This window comes from Saccopteryx leptura, chromosome 5 (assembly GCF_036850995.1).
Source record: "Saccopteryx leptura isolate mSacLep1 chromosome 5, mSacLep1_pri_phased_curated, whole genome shotgun sequence".
In the NCBI taxonomy this organism is placed as follows: Eukaryota; Metazoa; Chordata; class Mammalia; order Chiroptera; family Emballonuridae; genus Saccopteryx; species Saccopteryx leptura.
In genome coordinates this window covers 34,819,297-34,839,953 of record NC_089507.1, presented here as the reverse complement: position 1 = coordinate 34,839,953, position 20,657 = coordinate 34,819,297, and the positions used below count along the sequence as shown (strand labels likewise).

The window sequence follows — 20,657 nt, the reverse complement described above, 5'->3', positions numbered from 1 at the left end:
CTTGTGTGGGAATTGCGGAACTTGGGTGTATTGTAGATGTATTGGATTTCAGATTGGGTTGAGGGGAAACTAACCCAATGGCACACAAGAAAGGTACATTCTCATTAAACATGATGATAAATCCGTATTCTGTATCTTGCTTGATGCAGTGTGAAGTATGTGGGTGGAATCTGAGGTCTCAGAGCAAGCTCCAGTTTGGTGAGAAGACCGAGGCGAAATGAACAGAACCACAGTTCACAAGGATCGCTCTCCTCAGTCACCCTTCCCAGAGGAGGCGCAGTGGTGTGGCAACACTGAGGCATACACTTCCTGCGTTCAGATCCCACAGAACCACCCTGCGGCTAGGCAGTTACTTAACCTCAACTGTAAAATAGGAAGTTACAGAAGAGTAATAGTACCTACCCTTATGGGATTGTTGGGAGTATTAAATATGTTAATACCAAAAAAATCACTTAGAACATTGTAAGTACAGAGCACAAATTAAGTGCTGCATAAATGTTAACAGGCGCCCTGGCCAGGTGACTCGGCCATCTCCCCTCTCTTCCCTCTCCCATAGCCATGCCTTAATTGATTTGAACACATCGGCTCTGGATATTAAGGTTGGCTCTGCAGAGTCTCTGCCTCAGGCACTAAAAATAGCTCAGTGTGAGCAGCTCCGGACGCACAGAGCATTGGATCAAGACGGGGGTTGCCAAGTGGTTACCGGTTGGGGCACATGCAGGAGTCTGTCTCTCTATCTCCCCTCCTCTCACTTAACAGAAGAGCTGTTAAGGGGTATTAGCTGCTATTATTATTATTAATTATTATCCATATAACAAGACGAGTACAGGTACATTTAAATTCAAAGTTCCCCTCTGGAAGCTGACCCTTGTTTGTATCCGCAACCTTACCTTTTGTCGTGGTTGGTTAGGAGCAGAAACCACAACTGTGTTGCAAATGGCCAAAGCAATGAAGAAGTCGATGATGCACAATGTCTCAGGAGGTGGACTCGGGACAGCCTCGCCCAGCGGGGTGAAGAGCTGAGGTGTAATCTGACTGAATTTGTCTAAAAGCCTGGTGTCTGGTACCACATCTGTTTCCTGCAGAGCCAATAAGACAAGGCCTTGTTATAACAAGTATCTAAAAATGAGAGTTTTAAATCTAAATGAGAAGTAGCTTTTATAACCAGAATCTATGAAGCACAAGACAGTAAGCTTTATTCTTACAAAAAAGATTTAATGTTTGTGGCATCATGGAAAGTGAGGCTAGGGAAATAAAGGACAAAAATTGGAAAATTCAGAATGTACATTATTATTTTATTTTATTTTTTTGTATTTTTCTGAAGCTGGAAACGGGGAGAGACAAGTCAGTCAGACTCCCGCATGCACCCGACCGGGATCCACCCGGCACGCCCACCAGGGGGCGACGCTCTGCCCACCAGGGGGCGATGCTCTGCCCCTCCGGGGCGTCGCTCTGTTGCGACCAGAGCCACTCTAGCGCCTGGGGCAGAGGCCAAGGAGCCATCCCCAGCGCCCAGGCCACCTTTGCTCCAATGGAGCCTCGGCTGCGGGAGGGGAAAAGAGAGACAGAGAGGAAGGAGAGGGGGAGGGGTGGAGAAGCAGATGGGCGCCTCTCCTGTGTGCCCTGGCCGGGAATCGAACCCGGGACTTCTGCACGCCAGGGCAACCCTGGCTGGTTGGCTCAGTGGCAGAATGTACATTATTAATGAGGACTGCATTGACTATGAACTTCAACCGAATAGGAGATAGGAACAATGTCTTTCACCAAACCCAGTGAGACCGGGTACGAAGAATACATTGTGCACATTCCTACCTTGTTTTCTCTTAAGAAGTTGGAGAAAAATTACGTCTAGGTGTTTGGAACAGCCTGACATATGGCAAAGACACAACGTGACAGGTTTTATATCCTTGGTGCCACAGAAATGAACTAAATGTGATGCAGGGAAATGATCACCTTTGCTGCTGTCATTTTTATTGGCAACTTTGAAAAAAGCCAGGAGATCTTCCCGAAGGCCTTTCCAGGACAAATGAGACCACCTGGGGTTACTCAGGTTACGTTTCTACTGTGAAATCCAGACCATAAATTCAATGCAAAAATACAAAGTTTCCCCAAAGCTGATACAACCTTATTAAGCCATTTATTTTAGAGCTCACTTCGCCTTGGTAAAACACATGAGTTAATGGAATGTGGAAGACAAAAAAGACAGTTGAAATTTTATAGAAGTAATTTTAAGTACAATCCAACTTTTGATTTCTAATCCTTTCATACAAGTATCTCTCCTCTCTCCCATCTTCCACATGGTCCTCAGTATTCTGCCATAAAATGGGTTTGTCAATGGGTGTGACTAGACAGTTCCTGAAACTTCCTTCTGGGACTCAGGGACACACCCCGTTGAGCTCTAAAACAGAAATATTAGAAAATGCCTCTCTAAGAACTAGAAGTGGGGAAGAGGACACAGGTTTGATGGCATTTAAAAGGAGATTACACAAAATAAAAAGGCCTGGGAGGGTACCAAAAGGCCTCTGAATTGTCTTAAGACTCAGACATGCTTACCTGTGTACGAGATAACCCTGGTCAGCTTTGCTGAGTGTGAACCCGGTCCTTACACCACTGCAGCCTTCTTCAGGCCCAGACATGACTGGCCTGGACCACAAATAGTACTTTTCCCCCCAGAAATGATATATTATCCCTCAACACTGAAGCATCCCCAAAATTCGGAAGTTGCTATATTGTTTTACTTCTAATTATGTGTGTGGCACTCTCACACTGAACGGAGATTATGTGGTCTCTTCTCAGGTCAAAAAGACAACAGTGGCCCTGGCCGGTTGGCTCAGTGGTAGAGTGTCAGCCTGGCATGCAGGAGTCCCGGGTTCGATTCCCGGCCAGGGCACACAGGAGAAGCGCCCACCTGCTTCTCCACCCCTCCCCCTCTCCTTCCTCTCTGTCTCTCTCTTCCCCTCCCGCAGCCAAGGCTCCACTGGAGCAACGTTGGTCCGGGCGCTGGGGATGGCTCCATGGCCTCTGCCCCAGGTGCTAGAATGGCTCTGGTTGCACCAGAGCATCGCCCCCTGGTGGGCGTGCCGGGTGAATCCCGGTCGGGTGCATGCGGGAGTCTGTCTGACTGCCTCCCCGTTTCCAACTTCAGAAAAAAAAAAAAAAGACAACAGTGTTGAGCTCTTAAATTAGGAGGGTATTCTTTCATTATTCACTGTGGCTGAATGAGAGTTAAGTCACACAGTCACACTTACAATGGGGCTGCTGAAAGCGGCTTGTCTGGAGTGAGGCACTTCACTGGCTCCTTCTCCACCTCCTAGAGCGGAACAGCTCCCAGCAAGATGATTCGAGGGCTTACTTCCCAAAGGCCTGTTACGCCCCGTCCTGCAGCTGGGGGCCCGTGGCCCCGCCATATTGCTGAGGGAGCCACTGGGAGTGTCTGCAGAATCCTCATCTTCAGACACAGCTTCCTGATAGGACTCTAACCTCTTGGCTGAGGGGTGAAAACCACACTGCGTCATTACCTAAGAAGAACCACTTGCAAGATGAATATGTCAGGTATTCACTTAAACAGCTATTTTGTACTATCTCTTCCCTTTTTAAACCAAACTTCCAACCCCTCCTCCTCCCCTAATATACTGAGTTAATGAACTTACCTCCTGGAGGAAAGTAGAAAGCCATCAGACAGAAACTCCCTTCTTTTCCCATCATTGACTCTACCAACCTGTCTGCATCTGCACCCGAATCCTCTGTCTTCCCTCTTCCTAGCGTGGATCAAGACTCAAACGCCAAACCCTCCACTCGGGATCTCATCCAACCCTCTGGCCTCCTCAAGGACTTCACCCTTATAGTTTTCCCTTCGTTCACCTCCACCAGTCTCTCCTCAACTAATCTCACGGTTTTCTGTCCCCGTCTCTCCACTGACACTGCTCTTGTCACAGTCATCCATAAGCTCCGCGCCACCAAATCCAACGATCTGTCTGCTTTATCTGCGCTCTTAGCAATATTTAACCGAGTTGACTCTTTTCTCCTTGAAATGGCTCTTTTTGTTTCTCTGACCCTGTGCGTACCTGTTTTTCCTCCTACTTCACTGGCTGCACCTTCTTAGTTTCTCCTGCTGCCCTCTCTCCTCCTCAACCCTCAACTATTGGGTTACTGCAGAAGCTCCTTCCCTTCTCCGCCTGTAATACTCTTCCTTGGTGATGTCATCTGGTCCCATCTATGAAATATCATCTTTTTGCACATGACCTCCAAACCTATACCTTCAACTCTGACTCCTAATTGGAATCCAGAGGAGTATATCCAATCCTTCATTTCAGACTTCCAGTTGGATGTCCAGAGGGTTCTTCAATGTACAGATATCAGCATGGCTCACTCCTTTACTACCCTCAAGTTTCTTATCTTGTCCCCTTGTCAGCCAAGACTTCCCAGACCTATCCACACTATTTACTGTAAGTCCTATCCCAGCCCTTACCGCCATCTATACACTATTTCTTATTTACTTATCTTTTTAACATGAACTCCAAAAGGGCAGATGATTGTATGCTTTGTTAGTGTGATATCCCCAGAGCCCAATGCAGAGGTTGACAGATACTCAATATATACTTGTTGAACAAATAAATAACAGATAACTTAAATTTGACATGTGAATATAGAACTCTCCTTTTCTTCTCCCCCAGACTTGCTTTCTCTGTTTTCCTCATCTTTGTAAATGGTATTTAATGATCTAGTTATTTACATAAAAAATCTAGGATTCTCCCTGACTCCTCGTCTTCCCCAGCCCCCATGGGTAAAGCATCACCAACAGCTGTCCATTATTCATCCAAAATACATCCCAAATATCTTGACTTCTCTCCATCTCCATTACCTTAGTCCAAGCCACCATCATCTCTCAGCTGGACTAGTGCAATAGCCTCATAACTGGTCTCCTTGCCCCTCAGCAATCCATTCCTCACACAGTAGCTAGAGTGATCTTCCTAAAAGATAAAGCAGACCAGATCACTCCCTGCACAGGACCCTCCCGTGGCCTTATAGTTCACTCAGAATAAAATCTAAACCCCTTTTCTTGGCTTCCACCACTCAAGACAATCTGACCTCTGCTGACCTCTCTACCTTTCTTGCCTCTCCTCTTCCATTAAAACCCAGACTCACTGGCCTTTCTTTTACTTTGAAAATTGCCAAGTTCAATTCATTCTGAGGGCTAGACTAGCTGCTCCCTCTGACCGGAAGGTTTTTGCCCCTGAACTTCAAGATTATGTAAGTTAGGTTCATTCACTTTCCTTTAAAAGAAACTATGGCAGTAGACTCCTTGACCTTAACCTACTAACTTTTGAAAGGATGACAATTAAGCTAAAAGCCCATTTGAATGAGTTAAAGACCCAATGCTTAAATCTAGCACTTGTATGCTAGAATTATCAAAGCTTTAACTGAGTGCCAACAGGTCAATGTTAAGGTTGTTTTTCATAGACACCAACACTCACCATTTTCTTCATGACAGTAATCGAAGCCTGCCACACTACATCTTCGAAAAACCATCTTATTCTCAGTGAGGGTTCCTGTCTTATCAGAAAATAGGTACTGAATCTGCCCAAGATCCTCGGTGATGTTCAGGGCTCGGCACTGAATGGTAGAATCCATTTTTTCATTGTAGAAATCCATATCACTTTGAATAAAATAAATTTGTCCGAGTTTCACAATTTCAATGGAAACATAGAGAGAAATGGGAATCAAGACCTAATAAGAACCAAACAATTTAAAAAATGTCAGACAGGGGAAAGAAAGATTCAGAAACTGAATATAGCTGGGTAAGTAACAAAGATCTTAAAATTCTATGATGAGCTCAACAGAAATTACCTGTAACAAAATGATCATGGTCCAAAACATATAGAATCCTGCCAATACTGGTGATATGACTTGTCCATCAGCCTCAGGCATATGAAAAAAGAGTACATTTTCATATCTACTCAGCCAGATTCCATGACCTTTCAAAAAAGTACACAGTTATCAAGTGGATGTTATATATACTGCTCACAAAAATTAGGGGATATTTCAAAATGAATATAAAGCAATAAAATATCTCTCCTATTTTGTGAGCAGTGTATATTATGACAATATAGAACTTTATTTTTAAAATAAGAGATGAAAGTATTTATTTTGGTTGGACACCAACTGTTTGTTTTTGGAAACAAATTCAAATTCAAATTCTACACATTCTCTTGTCTCTGTTTCTCTATTTTATACTCTTCTCAAGTCCCTTCAGTACTGTGGGATGTATAGTTGAATATGATAAACATTAGTGATTTTCAAACCAAATAATGAGATCAGGATTTGAGGGGAAAAAAAATCACTGGCAAATAAAACCTTTTTTTTTGTATTTTTCTAAAGCTGCAAACGGGGAGATAGTCAGACAGACTCCCACATGCACCTGACCGGGATCCACCCATTAGGGGGCGATGCTCTGCCCATCTGTGGCGCTGCTCTGTTGCAACCAGAGCCATTCTAGCGCCTGAGGCAGAGGCCATGGAGCCATCCTCAGTGCCTGGGGCCAACTGTGCTCCAATGGAGCCTCGGCTGCGGGAGCGGAAGAGAGGGACAGAGGAAGGAGAGGGGGAGGGGTGGAGAAGCAGATGGGCACTTCTGTGTGCCCTGGACAGGAATCGGACCCAGGACTCCTGCACGGCAGGCCGACGCTCTACCACTGAGCCAACCAGCCAGGGCCAAACCTTCTTTATGTAAGTCAGACATGCATAAATCTTTGAAAGTAAGACACTTTTAAATGGCTATCTTGCTGAAAAAAAATGCTTATAAATAATAAATTTTACCTACCCAATGCACCAGTTAAACACATTAGAACCAGAAGCAGAACACACCAGAGGACATCAGTGTTTGCTCTTCTTTCTAATTTGCTGCGCTTATACCTTGGGCCACTGTTGTTCAGCATTGCTTTGGTTTCATGGCCTATATAAATAACACAACATGTCAGAGAATGTGTTAAAAATGAGACTCAGAGACATGGACAAGAATGTGATGGTAATGGGGGTGGGTGGGAGGGATGGGGCGGGAAGGAGAGAGAGGGGGTGGGGGAGGGGAGGAGCACAAAGAAAACCAGATAGAAGGTGACGGAAGACAATTTGACTTTGGGTGAGGGGTATACAGCATAATCAAATGTCAAAATAATCTGGAGATGTTTTCTCTCAACATATGTACCCTGATTTATCAATGTCACTGCATTAAATTTAATAAAGTAAAATAAAAAGAAAATAAAGAAGAAAAAAAGAATGTCAGAGAATGTGTAAATTAAAGCCAGGCAGCAAATATCATATTTTAAATTCTCTCTGGAAGATAATTTCATAAAAGGTAGTTGCACAATATATTTGGTTAATTTTGTTTGCTTTCTGTAATCCATTTAGAAAAACAGAGACCAATGATTAAGTTTATCAAGACAAAATTTTCCTTTCTGCTTTTGAAGATGAAAGCATTTTGAGTGAATGAAAAATATTAACTGTAGAAAAGCATAAAGACAATGGTGAAAACCAACCTGCATAAACCACAATGCCCACAACAGCCTCTGTGTTTCTAATGGTGCAACCTCTAAGTAATAAATTTTCTTTACTGAGACCCACACGTTCTTTGTTGGAATGTTCTCTGTAAGAAAGACAGCATATAGGTTCATTTTTAAACAGCAAAAGTAAGAATATAAAAATAAAAATCATAGTTTTGAGTTTCCTTCATTAGAGTATTAAGTTAGACAGTTCATAGGAAAGTTTTAAAATCTCTGGCCTATTTGCCGTTGTTATTTCCGAGTTACCAGCTTTGGCTGGGACAAAGATGTAACACATTTCTAAATGCCATTGTTTTCTATTTGTTTTTTTTTTTTGGTCAATTTCTAGTTTTATAGGAGCTCAAAAATATTCCAAATAAGGAACCTGCTTCTCTAGTACAAACTGTATTTCAGGTAATTAATAGTTGATGAGAAAGAAGTTCTTGATAGAATTAAAAATGACTATTTCAACCTGAATGATATCAACAAATCATCTAGGTAAGGATAATTGGTGGTTGCTAAAATCATTAAGTAAAAGGCTGGTGGGTAACTTCATAACGAAAGGATAAGGCTGACAACACCAATCTTAACATAACTACCAACAAGACAAGGGGACACCACAGGCCTCCACATGTTATGGGACAGGAAGTGTGTATCTCCATGGGAACCTAATCAAGTTCTTATCAGGGCAAACCAACCTGAGGTCCATGGCTTCTGCGGATCTATGAAGCCTTTAAAATTGGATGCAATATTTTCTGCCTGTGTGTGTGTGCATGTGCATAATATATATTTGTCTTTTTCTAGGGAGAGAAACTATTTCTTTCATCAGATCTACCTTATAGTAACCCCAGACAGTTTACAGGATAATAAGAGGGTCAGAGAAACATGTCAACCATCACTGCACGGACTCAGTCAATTAAATCTAAAATGTGGCAAAATGACTTGATTTATTCAAAAAGCAAATGGAATGGAAGCAGAAGGAGGGTCGGGGGACTCAATACAGGAAGGATGTAATCAGCTCAATCTAGAATGTGGTAAATGCTACAAGCTAAATGACCCAATTTCTTTGGAAAGGAAATCTAGAGACATAGCAACCAAATGTGATGTGCAGACCTTGATTTGATACTGATCAGAATAAGTTTACTATAAAAGTATTTTTTTGAGATAATTGGAGAAATCTGAACAAAGACTAGGTAGGTATTAGACGGTATTAAGAAATTGGTCTTGAAGATAGCGATGGAGTAGGCGGACGTACCAACTCCCACCTCCCAGAACCAAAGTGTATTACAAACTAATTTTAAGAACTATCATCTGGAAAAACCAACTTTGGACTAAACTAAGAGGACTCTTCAACCAAGGAACACTGAAGAAGCCACACCAAGACTGGCTGGGACCTACTCCTAATTTAGAGCTCTCTCTCCCCCTTTTGCCAACTTCTATTGTGAATTTACCTTTGCCACCCAGCTTAGTGTATCCCAAGGTTCTCTTTACCTCGCCACAGTTGCAGAGCTCCAGGGAAAAGCACCCTGGTCTCACCTCTCCAGGCAGAGGAGAACAGAGGCTCCATCTCCACACATGCTGCAGATGGCTTTTCCAGTCTACCTGAATCATTACCGAATGAATGACCACTAAAAGCAGCAGACATTGGGACTTGGACGTGAGCTGCAAAGTATAGAATTGTGACAACAATTCCAGTGCCATGCGGACTTTTCCTGGATGTGGACTTTTTCTGGACTCCTGCTCCTTGTGATAGCTCTTAACGGACTGAACTGGGGTTGGGTTGCATTCGCAGGGATTTGGAATGGTGTTGGTGCCAACTTGGACTTGGTGAACATGTTAAGGACACTACTCTTTTATGGATTCTTGTTGTATTGGCCAAGAGTTTGCTTAAAGGCTTTAATCACTATAAAAATATATATATATATAGAAGACTGGATAAAGAAGATGTGGCACATATACACTATGGTATACTACTCAGCCATAAGAAATGATGATATCGGATCATTTACAACAAAATGGTGGGATCTTGATAACATTATACAGAGTGAAATAAGTAAATCAGAAAAAAACAAGAACTGCATGATTCCATACATTGGTGGGACATAAAAACGAGACTAAGAGACATGGACAAGAGTGTGGTGGTTATGGGGGGTGAGGGAAGGAGGGAGAGGGGAAGGGGGAGGGGGAGGAGCACAAAGAAAACTAGATAGAAGGCGACGGAGGACAATCTGACTTTGGGTGATGGGTATGCAACATAATTGAATGACAAGATAACCTGGACATGTTTTCTTTGAATATATGTACCCTGATTTATTGATGTCACCCCCATTAAAATTAATAAAATTTATAAAAAAAAAAAAGAAATTGGTCTTAATTTAGTTAGCTGTGATGATGACGTTATCACTATGGTTTTTAAAAAAGTCCTTTCTACTACATATTCATAATGAAGTATTTACAGTGAAGTGGTACGCTGTAAGGAAGAGGGGATAACTGAAACAAACTGGGAGAGGGCCCATGAGTGTTCATTATACTTCTCTTTCTAATTTCACATGTTTGAAATTTTTTTTTTTTTCTTTCATTTTTCTGAAGCTGGAAACAGGGAGAGACAGTCAGACAGACTCCCGCATGCGCCCGACCAGGATCCACCTGGCACGCCCACCAGGGGCGATGCTCTGCCCACCAGGGGGCGATGCTCTGCCCATCCTGGGCGTCGCCATGTTGCGACCAGAGCCACTCTAGCGCCTGAGGCAGAGGCCACAGAGCCATCCCCAGCGCCCAGGCCATCCTTGCTCCAATGGAGCCTTGGCTGCGGGAGGGGAAGAGAGAGACAGAGAGGAAAGCGCGGCGGAGGGGTGGAGAAGCAAATGGGCGCTTCTCCTGTGTGCCCTGGCCGGGAATCGAACCCGGGTCCTCCGCACGCTAGGCCGACGCTCTACCGCTGAGCCAACCGGCCAGGGCTACATGTTTGAAATTTTGTGTTAAACGATCTAAAAATTATCAAAGCCATCACTTGATTAGATTATCAGGGTAGTAAAAATACGGAGCAAAATTATTGGGAAACTTTTTAAAAAAATAAGCAAAAAGTAATGTATTTCACATTTTGAAAATGCTCTCTTAATTTCACCACTAAAATGAGATTGTTTTCTAAGTGAAATATATACTTCAGTCTACAAGTTGTTGCTTCCTTCTCATATACAGGAAAATTGTCATTATTTCCGCTATCTTTGCTATCTGGAATTACAAGGAAAAGAAAATAGAAACACTTCCAAGAAGGTTTATCAAAAGAGGAGAGAGCTAGATGTCATTTCACTCCTGTAAGTTGTAAAGCACTTTCTTCTAAGAAGTGCATGTTTGCATTCCTTTGTATATACGGGTTTATATACAAAGCATGAACCACGGCGTCATGGTCGGAACTAGAAGTGTCCTTGGGTTTAATCTAACTCAACATCCTGGTTTTACAGGAAATTAAGTCCCAATTAATTTCCTGGTTTGAGGAAATTAAGTCCCAATATTCACAATCTCAGGCAAGCACCACCCAATCCTCATCAATATACCATGTGTCATCCGTAGAACCTATCTTTATAGCAGTGGTCCCCATCCCCCGGGGCCATGGACCAGTACAGTCCGTGGGCCATTTGGTACCTGTCCACAGAGAAAGAATAAATAACTTATATTATTTCCGTTTTATTTATATTTAAGTCTGAATGATGTTTTATTTTTTAAAAATGACCAGATTCCCTCTGTTACATCCATCTAAGACTCACTCTTGATGCTTGTCTCGGTCACGTGATACATTTATCTGTCCCACCCTAAAGGCCAGTCCGTGAAAATATTTTCTGACATTAAACTGGTCCGTGGCCCAAAAAAGGTTGGGGACCACTGCTTCATAGGACAAAGTTAACATACAAAAGCCCCAGTTGCAAAGTGCCTTAGTAAATGCTAAAAAATTTCCTCTGGGATCCTTATTTTTTACCATTACCTAACTCTAGCTTACCCTCATCTCAGCTTCTATTTTAGTTGCATCTGCCCAAATGCTAAACGTGTCCTGCACCTGATGGGTGCGTGATGTTTGGCACTTATGACATGGGCCTTTGGATTCTAAATGAAGCACAGACTAAACACATAGAGCTCTCATCCATTCAAGAATCTATGTAACATCAACTATGTCCCAGACCTCCCACCTGATGCTGGGAATAGAAAAACAAACATACAGTCTTGACTACTGTGATCTAAGAGGAAGTGATTAATATAAAACATACCTACATGTAATAAAAACATTATGGCTATTATGATAGAAATATGATAGTTAGCATACAATGTGGACACAAATAGGGAGAAGTCAGTTCTGCCTAAGGGTCAGAAGATCAGAGAAAGCATCATACAGAGAGTGAGCCTAAGTATTTCAAAATTTTTGTTGATTTTAGAAAACAGGCGCCCTAGCCAGTTGGCTCAGAGGATAGAGCGTTGGCTCAGTGTGCGGATGTCCTGCGTTAGATCCTTAGTCAGGGAGCAGATAAAACGTGAGACCATCTGTTTCTCTTCCCCTCCACCTCCCCCTTTCCTTTCTCCTTCCCTCCCGCAGCCAGTGGCTCATTGCCCTGGCCACTGAGGATAGCTCAGGTGGTCCGAGCACCGGCCTCAGGCACTAAGATTGATTCCATCATCAGGCCCAGATGAAGGCTGGTGGGCGCATACGGGAGTCTGTGTCTCTACCTCCCCTCATTTCACTTAAAAAAAATAGGCCATAAAGTAAGAAAAGGACACGGAGCTACTTCAATGGCTAAAAATAAATTCCACAGAGAATCACTGAATCTTTCTGGGCTGATTCATTAAAATGCTTCTCTGCAAACTAGTGAAGCCAGATCTCAATGTAGGCATCAACAGAGCAGACCCAGGGAAGTCCAAACACTAAGGAAGAAAGAAGTTGAGGGAGGGGAAACGAAGCAGAGTATCTCTTAGTTGTGGATTCCAGGAGGAAGACCATTTCAGTGGTCAGAGCATACTAATCAGGAAGTAAGGAAGCACATGTGGAAACAGACATCAGAGAGGCTCAGCACTAATGGAGGAACCAAAAGGCAAGCAAACATGGTGTCCAGGAATCAGGGGCATGTGGTAATGTGGAAAGCCAGGAACATAAGGGGCCTTGGGACAAGGTTAGGGCTCTGGGGCAAGCCTCAGGGCCTCGCACAGCAAGTGGTGCTCTCATCTGCTAAGAACCATGTCCAAAGTGGGTGAGGAGAGAAGCTGAAGCTGACAGAGGTGGGCCAGGCAAGGGCTCCAATCCCAGACATTTGGTCAAGTTCACATCACAGTGAAAGGGTCCAAGGTAGCCAGAGATCGGAGTCTCAGATATTAGATAGAATTGTCAGAATCAGAACATAGGGTTAGAATTAGAGTGGCAACAATGCTCTGATATATGTAATATATTGAAATCTACTAAATACATGCTATGATCAGATTGAGGAAAGATTTCTATGCTCCAGATCACACAGTGCGAGGCTAGTGTTCCTTCCTGTTCTCTCATGCCTATAAACAGGATCCATCTTGCCCCAAAGGCAAGTCTGGTTTTGTCAGGAGAGTCAGCACTCCCAGCTGTGGGGAGATGAATGTTGTATAGGTTGGACTCTAAGACAGATCTGCTATCAGGCAGCCCCTGAATCTGACATGTACAAGAGGAAACTTTATGAACTGTCAGAGGCTGAAGGAAATAATCCTAGAAAAGCACTCATCCTAAGAGACATTTTATGAGCATGTTTCTGATGAGAGGGGTATCTGCCTAATGTCTCTTCAGGAAGACCATCTCAAATTTAGTCATAAAAAATTTCTCCAATGTTAACACCAATGACTTCAGGATAAATATTTCACCTTAAGTAAAACACACACATTCTTTCAAGACTGGGCTTCTTTATGACCTGCTTGGTTGCTCACCCGCACTCCAGACATACTTAGGACCACTCACAACTGAACAAACGCACCACAGTTTCAGGCGTTTATGCCATTGCTTGTGTCGCTTCATCAATCTGGAATGTCAGCCACTCTTTGTACCTAATTGCCTGCCTTGGAGATTTAATTCTGGTGTTATCTTTTTACCAGGACTAAGCCTTTCTCCTTTCCAATGCATAGCTCCCCATCTCTGCTGGACCCCCCGTCTGTATCAGATGCTACTTCAAGATAATATACACTTCCTCCCATGATAACTTTTATGCTTCATAAAATTTTAAACAACTTCATTGAGGAATAACTAACATGAATCATGTGTACAGATTTGAAGTGTAAAATAGGAGGTTCTGACATGTTTCCCCTGTGAAACCAGCTCCACAATCAGGACAACAAACACATTCATCGCCTGCAAAGGTTTCCACGTCCTTCTGTATCCATCCTCCCACCTCCCCCATCTCAGCACCCACTAATCTGCTTGTCACTATAAATTATTTTTCGTTTTTGAGAGATTGTGTAAATCAGATCATATAGTATATATCCTTTTTTTTTATTTTGGCCTGGCTTTTCACTCAACATGTTTATTTTGAGATGTATTCATGCTATTGCACTTACCACTAGTGAATTCTTTTTTGCAGCTGAGTAGAATTCCATTTATGGATACACCACAATTTGTTTTATTTATTTACTTCTTGATGAACATTTGGGATGTTTCCAGTTTTGGGTTAATACAAATAAAGCTGATCTCACCATTTGTGTAGGTTACTATAGGTTTCTTTTCTCTTAGGTAACTACATAAGAGTGGAACGGCCAGATTACACAGTGGGTGTATGTTTAACTTTTTAGTAAAGTTTCAAACTGTTTTCCAAAGTAATCTGACATTCCTACCAGCAGTATCAATGTTTCACTGTTTCTACATCCTCATCAACATTTGCTATAGCTGGTCCTCAGTGTACAGGCCTTTCACATCTCTTGTCAAATTTATCCTTAATGATTTTATTTTTCTGATGCTATTGTAAATTATAATTTTAAATTTTAAATTTTTATTTGCTCATTGTTAGTATACAGAAATACAGTTGAGTTTTTATATTGATCTTGTTTCCTACAACATTGGGAAATCCACTTATTAATTCATGTAGTTTTTTGTAGATTTTACCAGATTTTCTACAAAGACCATAACACCATCTATGAATAAGATAGTTTTACTTCTTTCTTTATTATTTAACACCTTTTATTCCCCTTACCCCTTTTTTTGGTCTGACTGCACAAGCTAAAATCTCCAGATCTAGCCTGAAAAACTTGGTTGGTAAATATCTATGTCTAGCTCCTGATCTTAGAGAAAAAGCATTTAGTCTTCTATGATTAAGTATGCTATTGAAAGTTTCTCATAAATGTCCTCTATCAGGTTAAGAAAGTTTCCTTTTATTACCAGTTTGCAAGAACAAAAGTTAGATTTTTCAAATGTTTTTTTCTGTATCTATGAAATGAATACCTGGATTTTCTTTTTTAATTTGTTAATTATAGTTTGTTAACATAGTGATCAGATTACTTGATTTTCAAATGTTAGACCAATTCTACCTTTTGGTCATGATGCATCATCCTTTTTACATATCTTTGAATGTGATTTGCTACAATTTTGTGTAGAATTTTTGCATTTGTGGTTCATGAGGGATACTGATCTTTCCTTAAATATCTTTGAATGCTTTTGATATCTGGGCAATGGTACCAGGATAATTCTGGTCTCAAGAAATGAGTGGGGAATGTCACCATTTTCTTACAAGCTTGCCACTATGGAGTAGGTCTAACTGTCTCCTCTTAAAAACAAAGAAACTAAAAGAGTAAATATCTTGGCTCAAGGCATAAAGCACTTAATTGGCAAAGCCACGCATGAAATTAGCTAAAACTCCAAATTCTAGCTGCTCCTGAGGGATGTGGATACAATAAGAAGCCTCCAGAATGAACACTGTCATAATTTTTCACACTTCTTCTTAGATATGTTTCCAAATCATTGGCTAACTTTTGTCAACCAGAACTGTCCATGTCACTGGGACACTAGGATTAGTTTGAGAACAAGGTTTTGTTTGTTATCTCTAGAATATACATAGGTAAATATTTACCAAATTATTAAGGTGTCTAAACATATGGCCATTAGTGATTTAATTTGAATATAAGTAAACACAAAAGTTTTATCAAGTTAAATATAGTTGCAACACACAATTCCACTCACAGACACAAAGGTAAGTCATGTATCACTCACAGGAAGCCTCGGAATCTGTTGAGGTCATTGTTTGGACTTTCACATTCTATCTTACTGGAGAATTTCTCAGGATCAACTTCAGAGTCCTAAAAATATATATTTATGTATATATTTTTAAATCATAAAACAAGAAGAATTCAAGGTTAAAACCCTTAAGATTTAAGTGTTTATCCTGTCACTAATTTTAAGGTAAAACAAAAGCACTCTTGCCACAAAGTTATGTCACAATTTCCCAAATGAAGGAAAGTACAGGCATAATTATGAATGCGTAAATTGGATCAGAATGATCACAGAGCATTAATAAACGTTGGCAGGCAATAAGCATGTCTGAACCACAGACTAGAATCCACACAGGACTTTGCAGAAGAGAGCTCCTCATACAGTAAACACTCCGATCCAAAAAGCACCGAGAAGCTGAAAATACTTGGTGCTTGTTCTTTAACCGTGACAGTAGTTTCTGAGAGTAAGTGTACATGTGAATACTTTGAGCACATACACATTTATATATAACTATATAAAAAAGACATAAGCTGGATACCAATGTCTTACAGAATACTCTAATAAATGAAACAAGACTTTTAGAATGCTTTATAAAACCAATGAGCAAATAAGGAAAGTTTCTTTATAGAACATAATCACGGACTCACTATGAACAAGCCATGCCAACCTTATCTCATTTCCCTTTTTATTTTATAAGACTTTTGACTAACCAAAAAAAAAAATTATTGATATAGCTCATGAAATATTATTTCATAGCAAACATGCAGAAAAATGTGAGTTATAATCATATCATTTGATTTTCTAATAATATTTTGACTTCTTTTGATGTACTAGAATCTATATTATGTACTTATATTAATATCTTTTTCCCAGCCCCATGTGGTACTATAATTAGGTCTAATTAACTGATGAAGAAAGAGAGACACAAAGAGGATCAGTAATTTGCTGAAGGTCTCAAAACAAGGAGTTATTTGGAACCAGGATCACCGAGGTCATGAGGTACCAGAGGGCTTGCCCTTAACCAAATCCAAAGTTTGCTGATTAATTAACTGGCATCACCTTAAAAGGAGGTATTTAATGGTATATAATAAAATTCCAAGTTGCACAAGATTTTTACAAATGTCTTAGGTACAGAAATGCTTACAAAAGTGTCAATGACGGTAAGCTCATAGGCATATCAATCACAGAGGATCTAAATACATACGTTGAAAGATGGGTTCAATGTGACAGTAAGGTGATGAAATTTACTAAAGATAAAGGTATTCTTTGGCAAAAAAGTTTTCTGGCTTACAAGTATAAGATGAAGAAAATATGACCTAATAGTAGTTCATTTAAAAGACCGATACATTTTAAAATACTTCATCTCAAATGCTTCCAGAGAAAGGGAAGAAAAACATATTTAAGCATTATGTATGATGCTTTTACATATATTACTTCATTTCAGTCTTCCAGCAATGAGGGAGATATCAGTTCCACTTTAAGATAAAGAAACTGAAGCATAAAATGTGTCAGTGAGTTGCTCAAAGTCACACTGCTATTAAATGGCAGAGTTGAAATTTATTCAAACTCATGTTAACATAACTTCAAAGCTCTTGTTTCCCTCTGCACAGCCACATGAAAGGTCTAGGAGCTCTGGGGCACGAACAGCTATACAAGTCTCACAAGATCCTGATATATTAGCAATTATAGATTTTTAGGAACAATGATCAATTTATGTCTCCAGCTTCAGCAATATAAAATCTAGGCTTTAAGAATATAAATAGGTTGATTATTTCTATTACAAAATAATTTTCCAAAGTGCAAAATAATTCTTTTTTTTTAAATTAAATTTATCGGGGTGACATTGGTTAATACAACTATATAGGTTTTAAATGTACAATTCTATCATACATCATCTGCATATAGCACTGTATGCCCACCACCCAAAGTTAAAATAATTCTCTTAGGTTCCTTTAAATGAGTTCCAAAAAAATGTATGATTGCCACATGGAAATGTCTGAACTCTGAAGTCATTATATATATTTTATTATCTACAAAACAGATCATACTTCCACTAATACTGGGAGCTGAATTAAGCCTCTGGGATTTATTTTTCTAATGGTAAAAATAAATTTAAAAACCTCTGTCTATACATGTGAAAATAAACTTAGTCATTTTCTAAAAAAGAAAATGTTAACGTCACCAACTGAAAACATATTCTTTACCTGCTCTGCGTATCCCCGAACCACCTGCCTCTGCTTTAAATTGCTCTCTCCGTCAAGACCAGAAGTCTCAATATGACAGATTCCATCTGGATCAGTGGAAAAGAGTAAGACCATATCTGCAGGAATGACCTCGTTACAAGAAAGGCGAATAAAGTCTCCCACGGTGACATCTTTCCAACATCTATCAAGGTATTTTTTCTCTTTCCTATAATTGGAAGAAAAAAAAAAGTTTAAAGAGATTATCAAGCCAAACACTTATACAGTAGAGTTTTCTTTTTTCAGTATCACTGTATAATTTAAAGCATTTTTAATGCATTAGGGTGAGTTTTAATCCATTGAATGCTGAAAGGAAAGCCAGCGAATTGTAAAATCTAAATTACACAACTTTCTTTACCTGAAAATTTACATACTAGTTGTTAAAACTTATTTTCCACATCTTTTTTTTTCCCCATGAGATTTTCAACCACTATGCTGTTTAAGTATAAATCTGGAATAAAATTAAAATTACTATTTGCTAGGTTTATTTATATGTGAAGCAATTCCTGCATCTACCCGGTGGTCAGGGGTCAAGGATCCGGAAGAACAAAAGACACAACACTTGCTCTGAGAGAACTTCCTGTGTGGCAGACAGGATGGAAAATTAAAGGAAGCAAGAAAAGAAATGAAATAAATACCCAGATACAACATTTAAAAAGTCATTATACCACCATATTAACACCTCTAATCATCATTTAATAAAAATATTGGTTAAAACAGTCCTGAGTCTCTTGCAACTAATTCCTACAAAAGAAAATAGCAAATTTTATCCCTTTTCAAAAAGTAGTTTACCCATCTTATATATGATATTTAAATTATTCTAAAGGAAAGGTGCGTTGTTTGAGCTTGACTTGCTTTAAATACTCTGCTTTATGTTAATGTTTTTGCCAAACTTCTCATGCCTTCTTATGCTGACAACATGAATTATACACCACAAAGCATTCTCCTTAGCATAGAAGGAGTACATTTGTGTAATAAAAGAACATCATATCAGCTAGACAGATAAGCAGCATTTCACATACAAAGCTGCCAACAAAAGTTAGGATAGTCTGTCTTAATCCCTCATTGCTTCCCACATATCTATGAAGAACTGGTATTTGTCAAAAAAATACACTTATTTTAAAAGTAAAGGTTTATATTTTATTATACTAATGAGCTAAATATTTAAATTCATTGTCAGAGAAGCCTGGAAAATAGTTACATTCTAAGTTATACAACCTATTTTAAAAATAAACACATCAGATTAAATAGAAATGTCACCTTAGGCCACTACTTGTATAACTTCTGCTATACATAATCATATAAAATATTTCAAGAAATTTTGCTTAAGGGACTAAGAAGTACATTTTTAGAACATATTCTCCCAAAATACCTAATGCACAAGGTTGAATCCAAAAAAGGAAATCCTTCATTCTCTAGAGTTTATTAGTTCATAGAGAAAGGCAAATCAATGCTTTACTTTTTCTATCATACTTTTCCCCAATGCTTGTGCACACCAGTTCATTCTTCAGTGGAGGGAAGTAACAGGGAGAACATCGAAACAAGTAGGCAGAGGTCATATTTTGAAGGTTCAGTCCTACATGCCATACCTCAGATTAAAAATTTTATTCCATATAAAATGAGGAGCCACTAAATGTTCACAAGAAGAAGAATGTGATACTACTTCTATATGATAACTCTTGCACCAGAGTCATGGGTGGACTGTTCAGGTCAGGCTGGTTAGGAACAGGAATGGCTATGAAACCAATAGAAAGTTATTAAAATAATTCAGGGGAGGGATGATAGTGGTCAGAATGAAGGCAGCAGCAACAGGAATAGATAGCAGGAAATAAAATCAAAACATGCATATAGAGGTACCAGAGAAAACCAAGGTTTTTAACTTAACTACAGGCAAAGAGTTACCAAGGATGACGCTATGGTTTCTAACTTGTAAGATGGAATGATAAACTGTCCTTTTCCCATGTCTCAGCTTTTAGAAACAACTGATTGCATCATGGGGAAGATAATAAATTCAGTTTGGAAAGTTTTTATTGGAAATGGGATATGCAACTAAAGATGTACAGCAATTTGAAGATTCTCATCTGAAGCTAATGAGTAGATACATAAACCTGGAAGTCCTCGGTATAAAGGGGCAGCTGACCCCAGGTGAGGATATGAGATTCCTTCAGGAAAGAGACGTTAAGAGAAGTGAAAGAAGACCCAAGAGAAAGAGATGTCAGAGAAGCCAGGGGGAAAGAAAATTTCAAAAAGAAAATAATCATAGCAAAATAACTAAATAAATAAAAATTAAAAAAAAAAAGCCACAGGGGCCCTGGCCGGTTGGCTCAGTGGTAGAGCGTCAGCCTGGCATGCAGGAGTCCCAGGTTCGATTCCCGGCCAGGGCACACAGGAGAGGCGCCCATCTGCTTCTCCACCCCTCCCCCTCTCCTTCCTCTCTGTCTCTCTCTTCCCCTCCTGCAGCCGAGGCTCCATTGGAGCAAAAATTGGCCCAGGCACTGAGGATGGCTCCATGGCCTCTGCCTCAGGTGCTAGAGTGGCTCTGGTCGCAACAGAGCGATGCCCCCTGGTGGGCGTGCCAGATGGATCCCAGTGGGGCGCATGCGGGAGTCTGTCTGCCTCCCTGTTTCCAACTTCAGAAAAATATAAATAAATAAACGAACAAACAAAAAGAAGTTTGTTCCACAAACTT

General features: G+C 40.2%; 1 protein-coding gene across 1 annotated transcript in view; it reads right to left on the bottom strand.

The window, feature by feature from the left end:
- Positions 1-20,657, bottom strand: part of ATP10D (ATPase phospholipid transporting 10D (putative)) — a 95,441-nt gene that overhangs the window by 33,439 nt on the left and 41,345 nt on the right. The window contains exons 4-11 of the mRNA XM_066384752.1: positions 17,933-18,137; positions 15,729-15,814; positions 7,532-7,638; positions 6,820-6,951; positions 5,848-5,975; positions 5,475-5,727; positions 3,249-3,487; positions 891-1,079 (exon numbers count right to left, since the gene is read on the bottom strand). Coding sequence (XP_066240849.1) covers positions 891-1,079; positions 3,249-3,487; positions 5,475-5,727; positions 5,848-5,975; positions 6,820-6,951; positions 7,532-7,638; positions 15,729-15,814; positions 17,933-18,137 — 1,339 coding nt within the window. The remainder of the gene's footprint in view (positions 1-890; positions 1,080-3,248; positions 3,488-5,474; positions 5,728-5,847; positions 5,976-6,819; positions 6,952-7,531; positions 7,639-15,728; positions 15,815-17,932; positions 18,138-20,657) is intronic.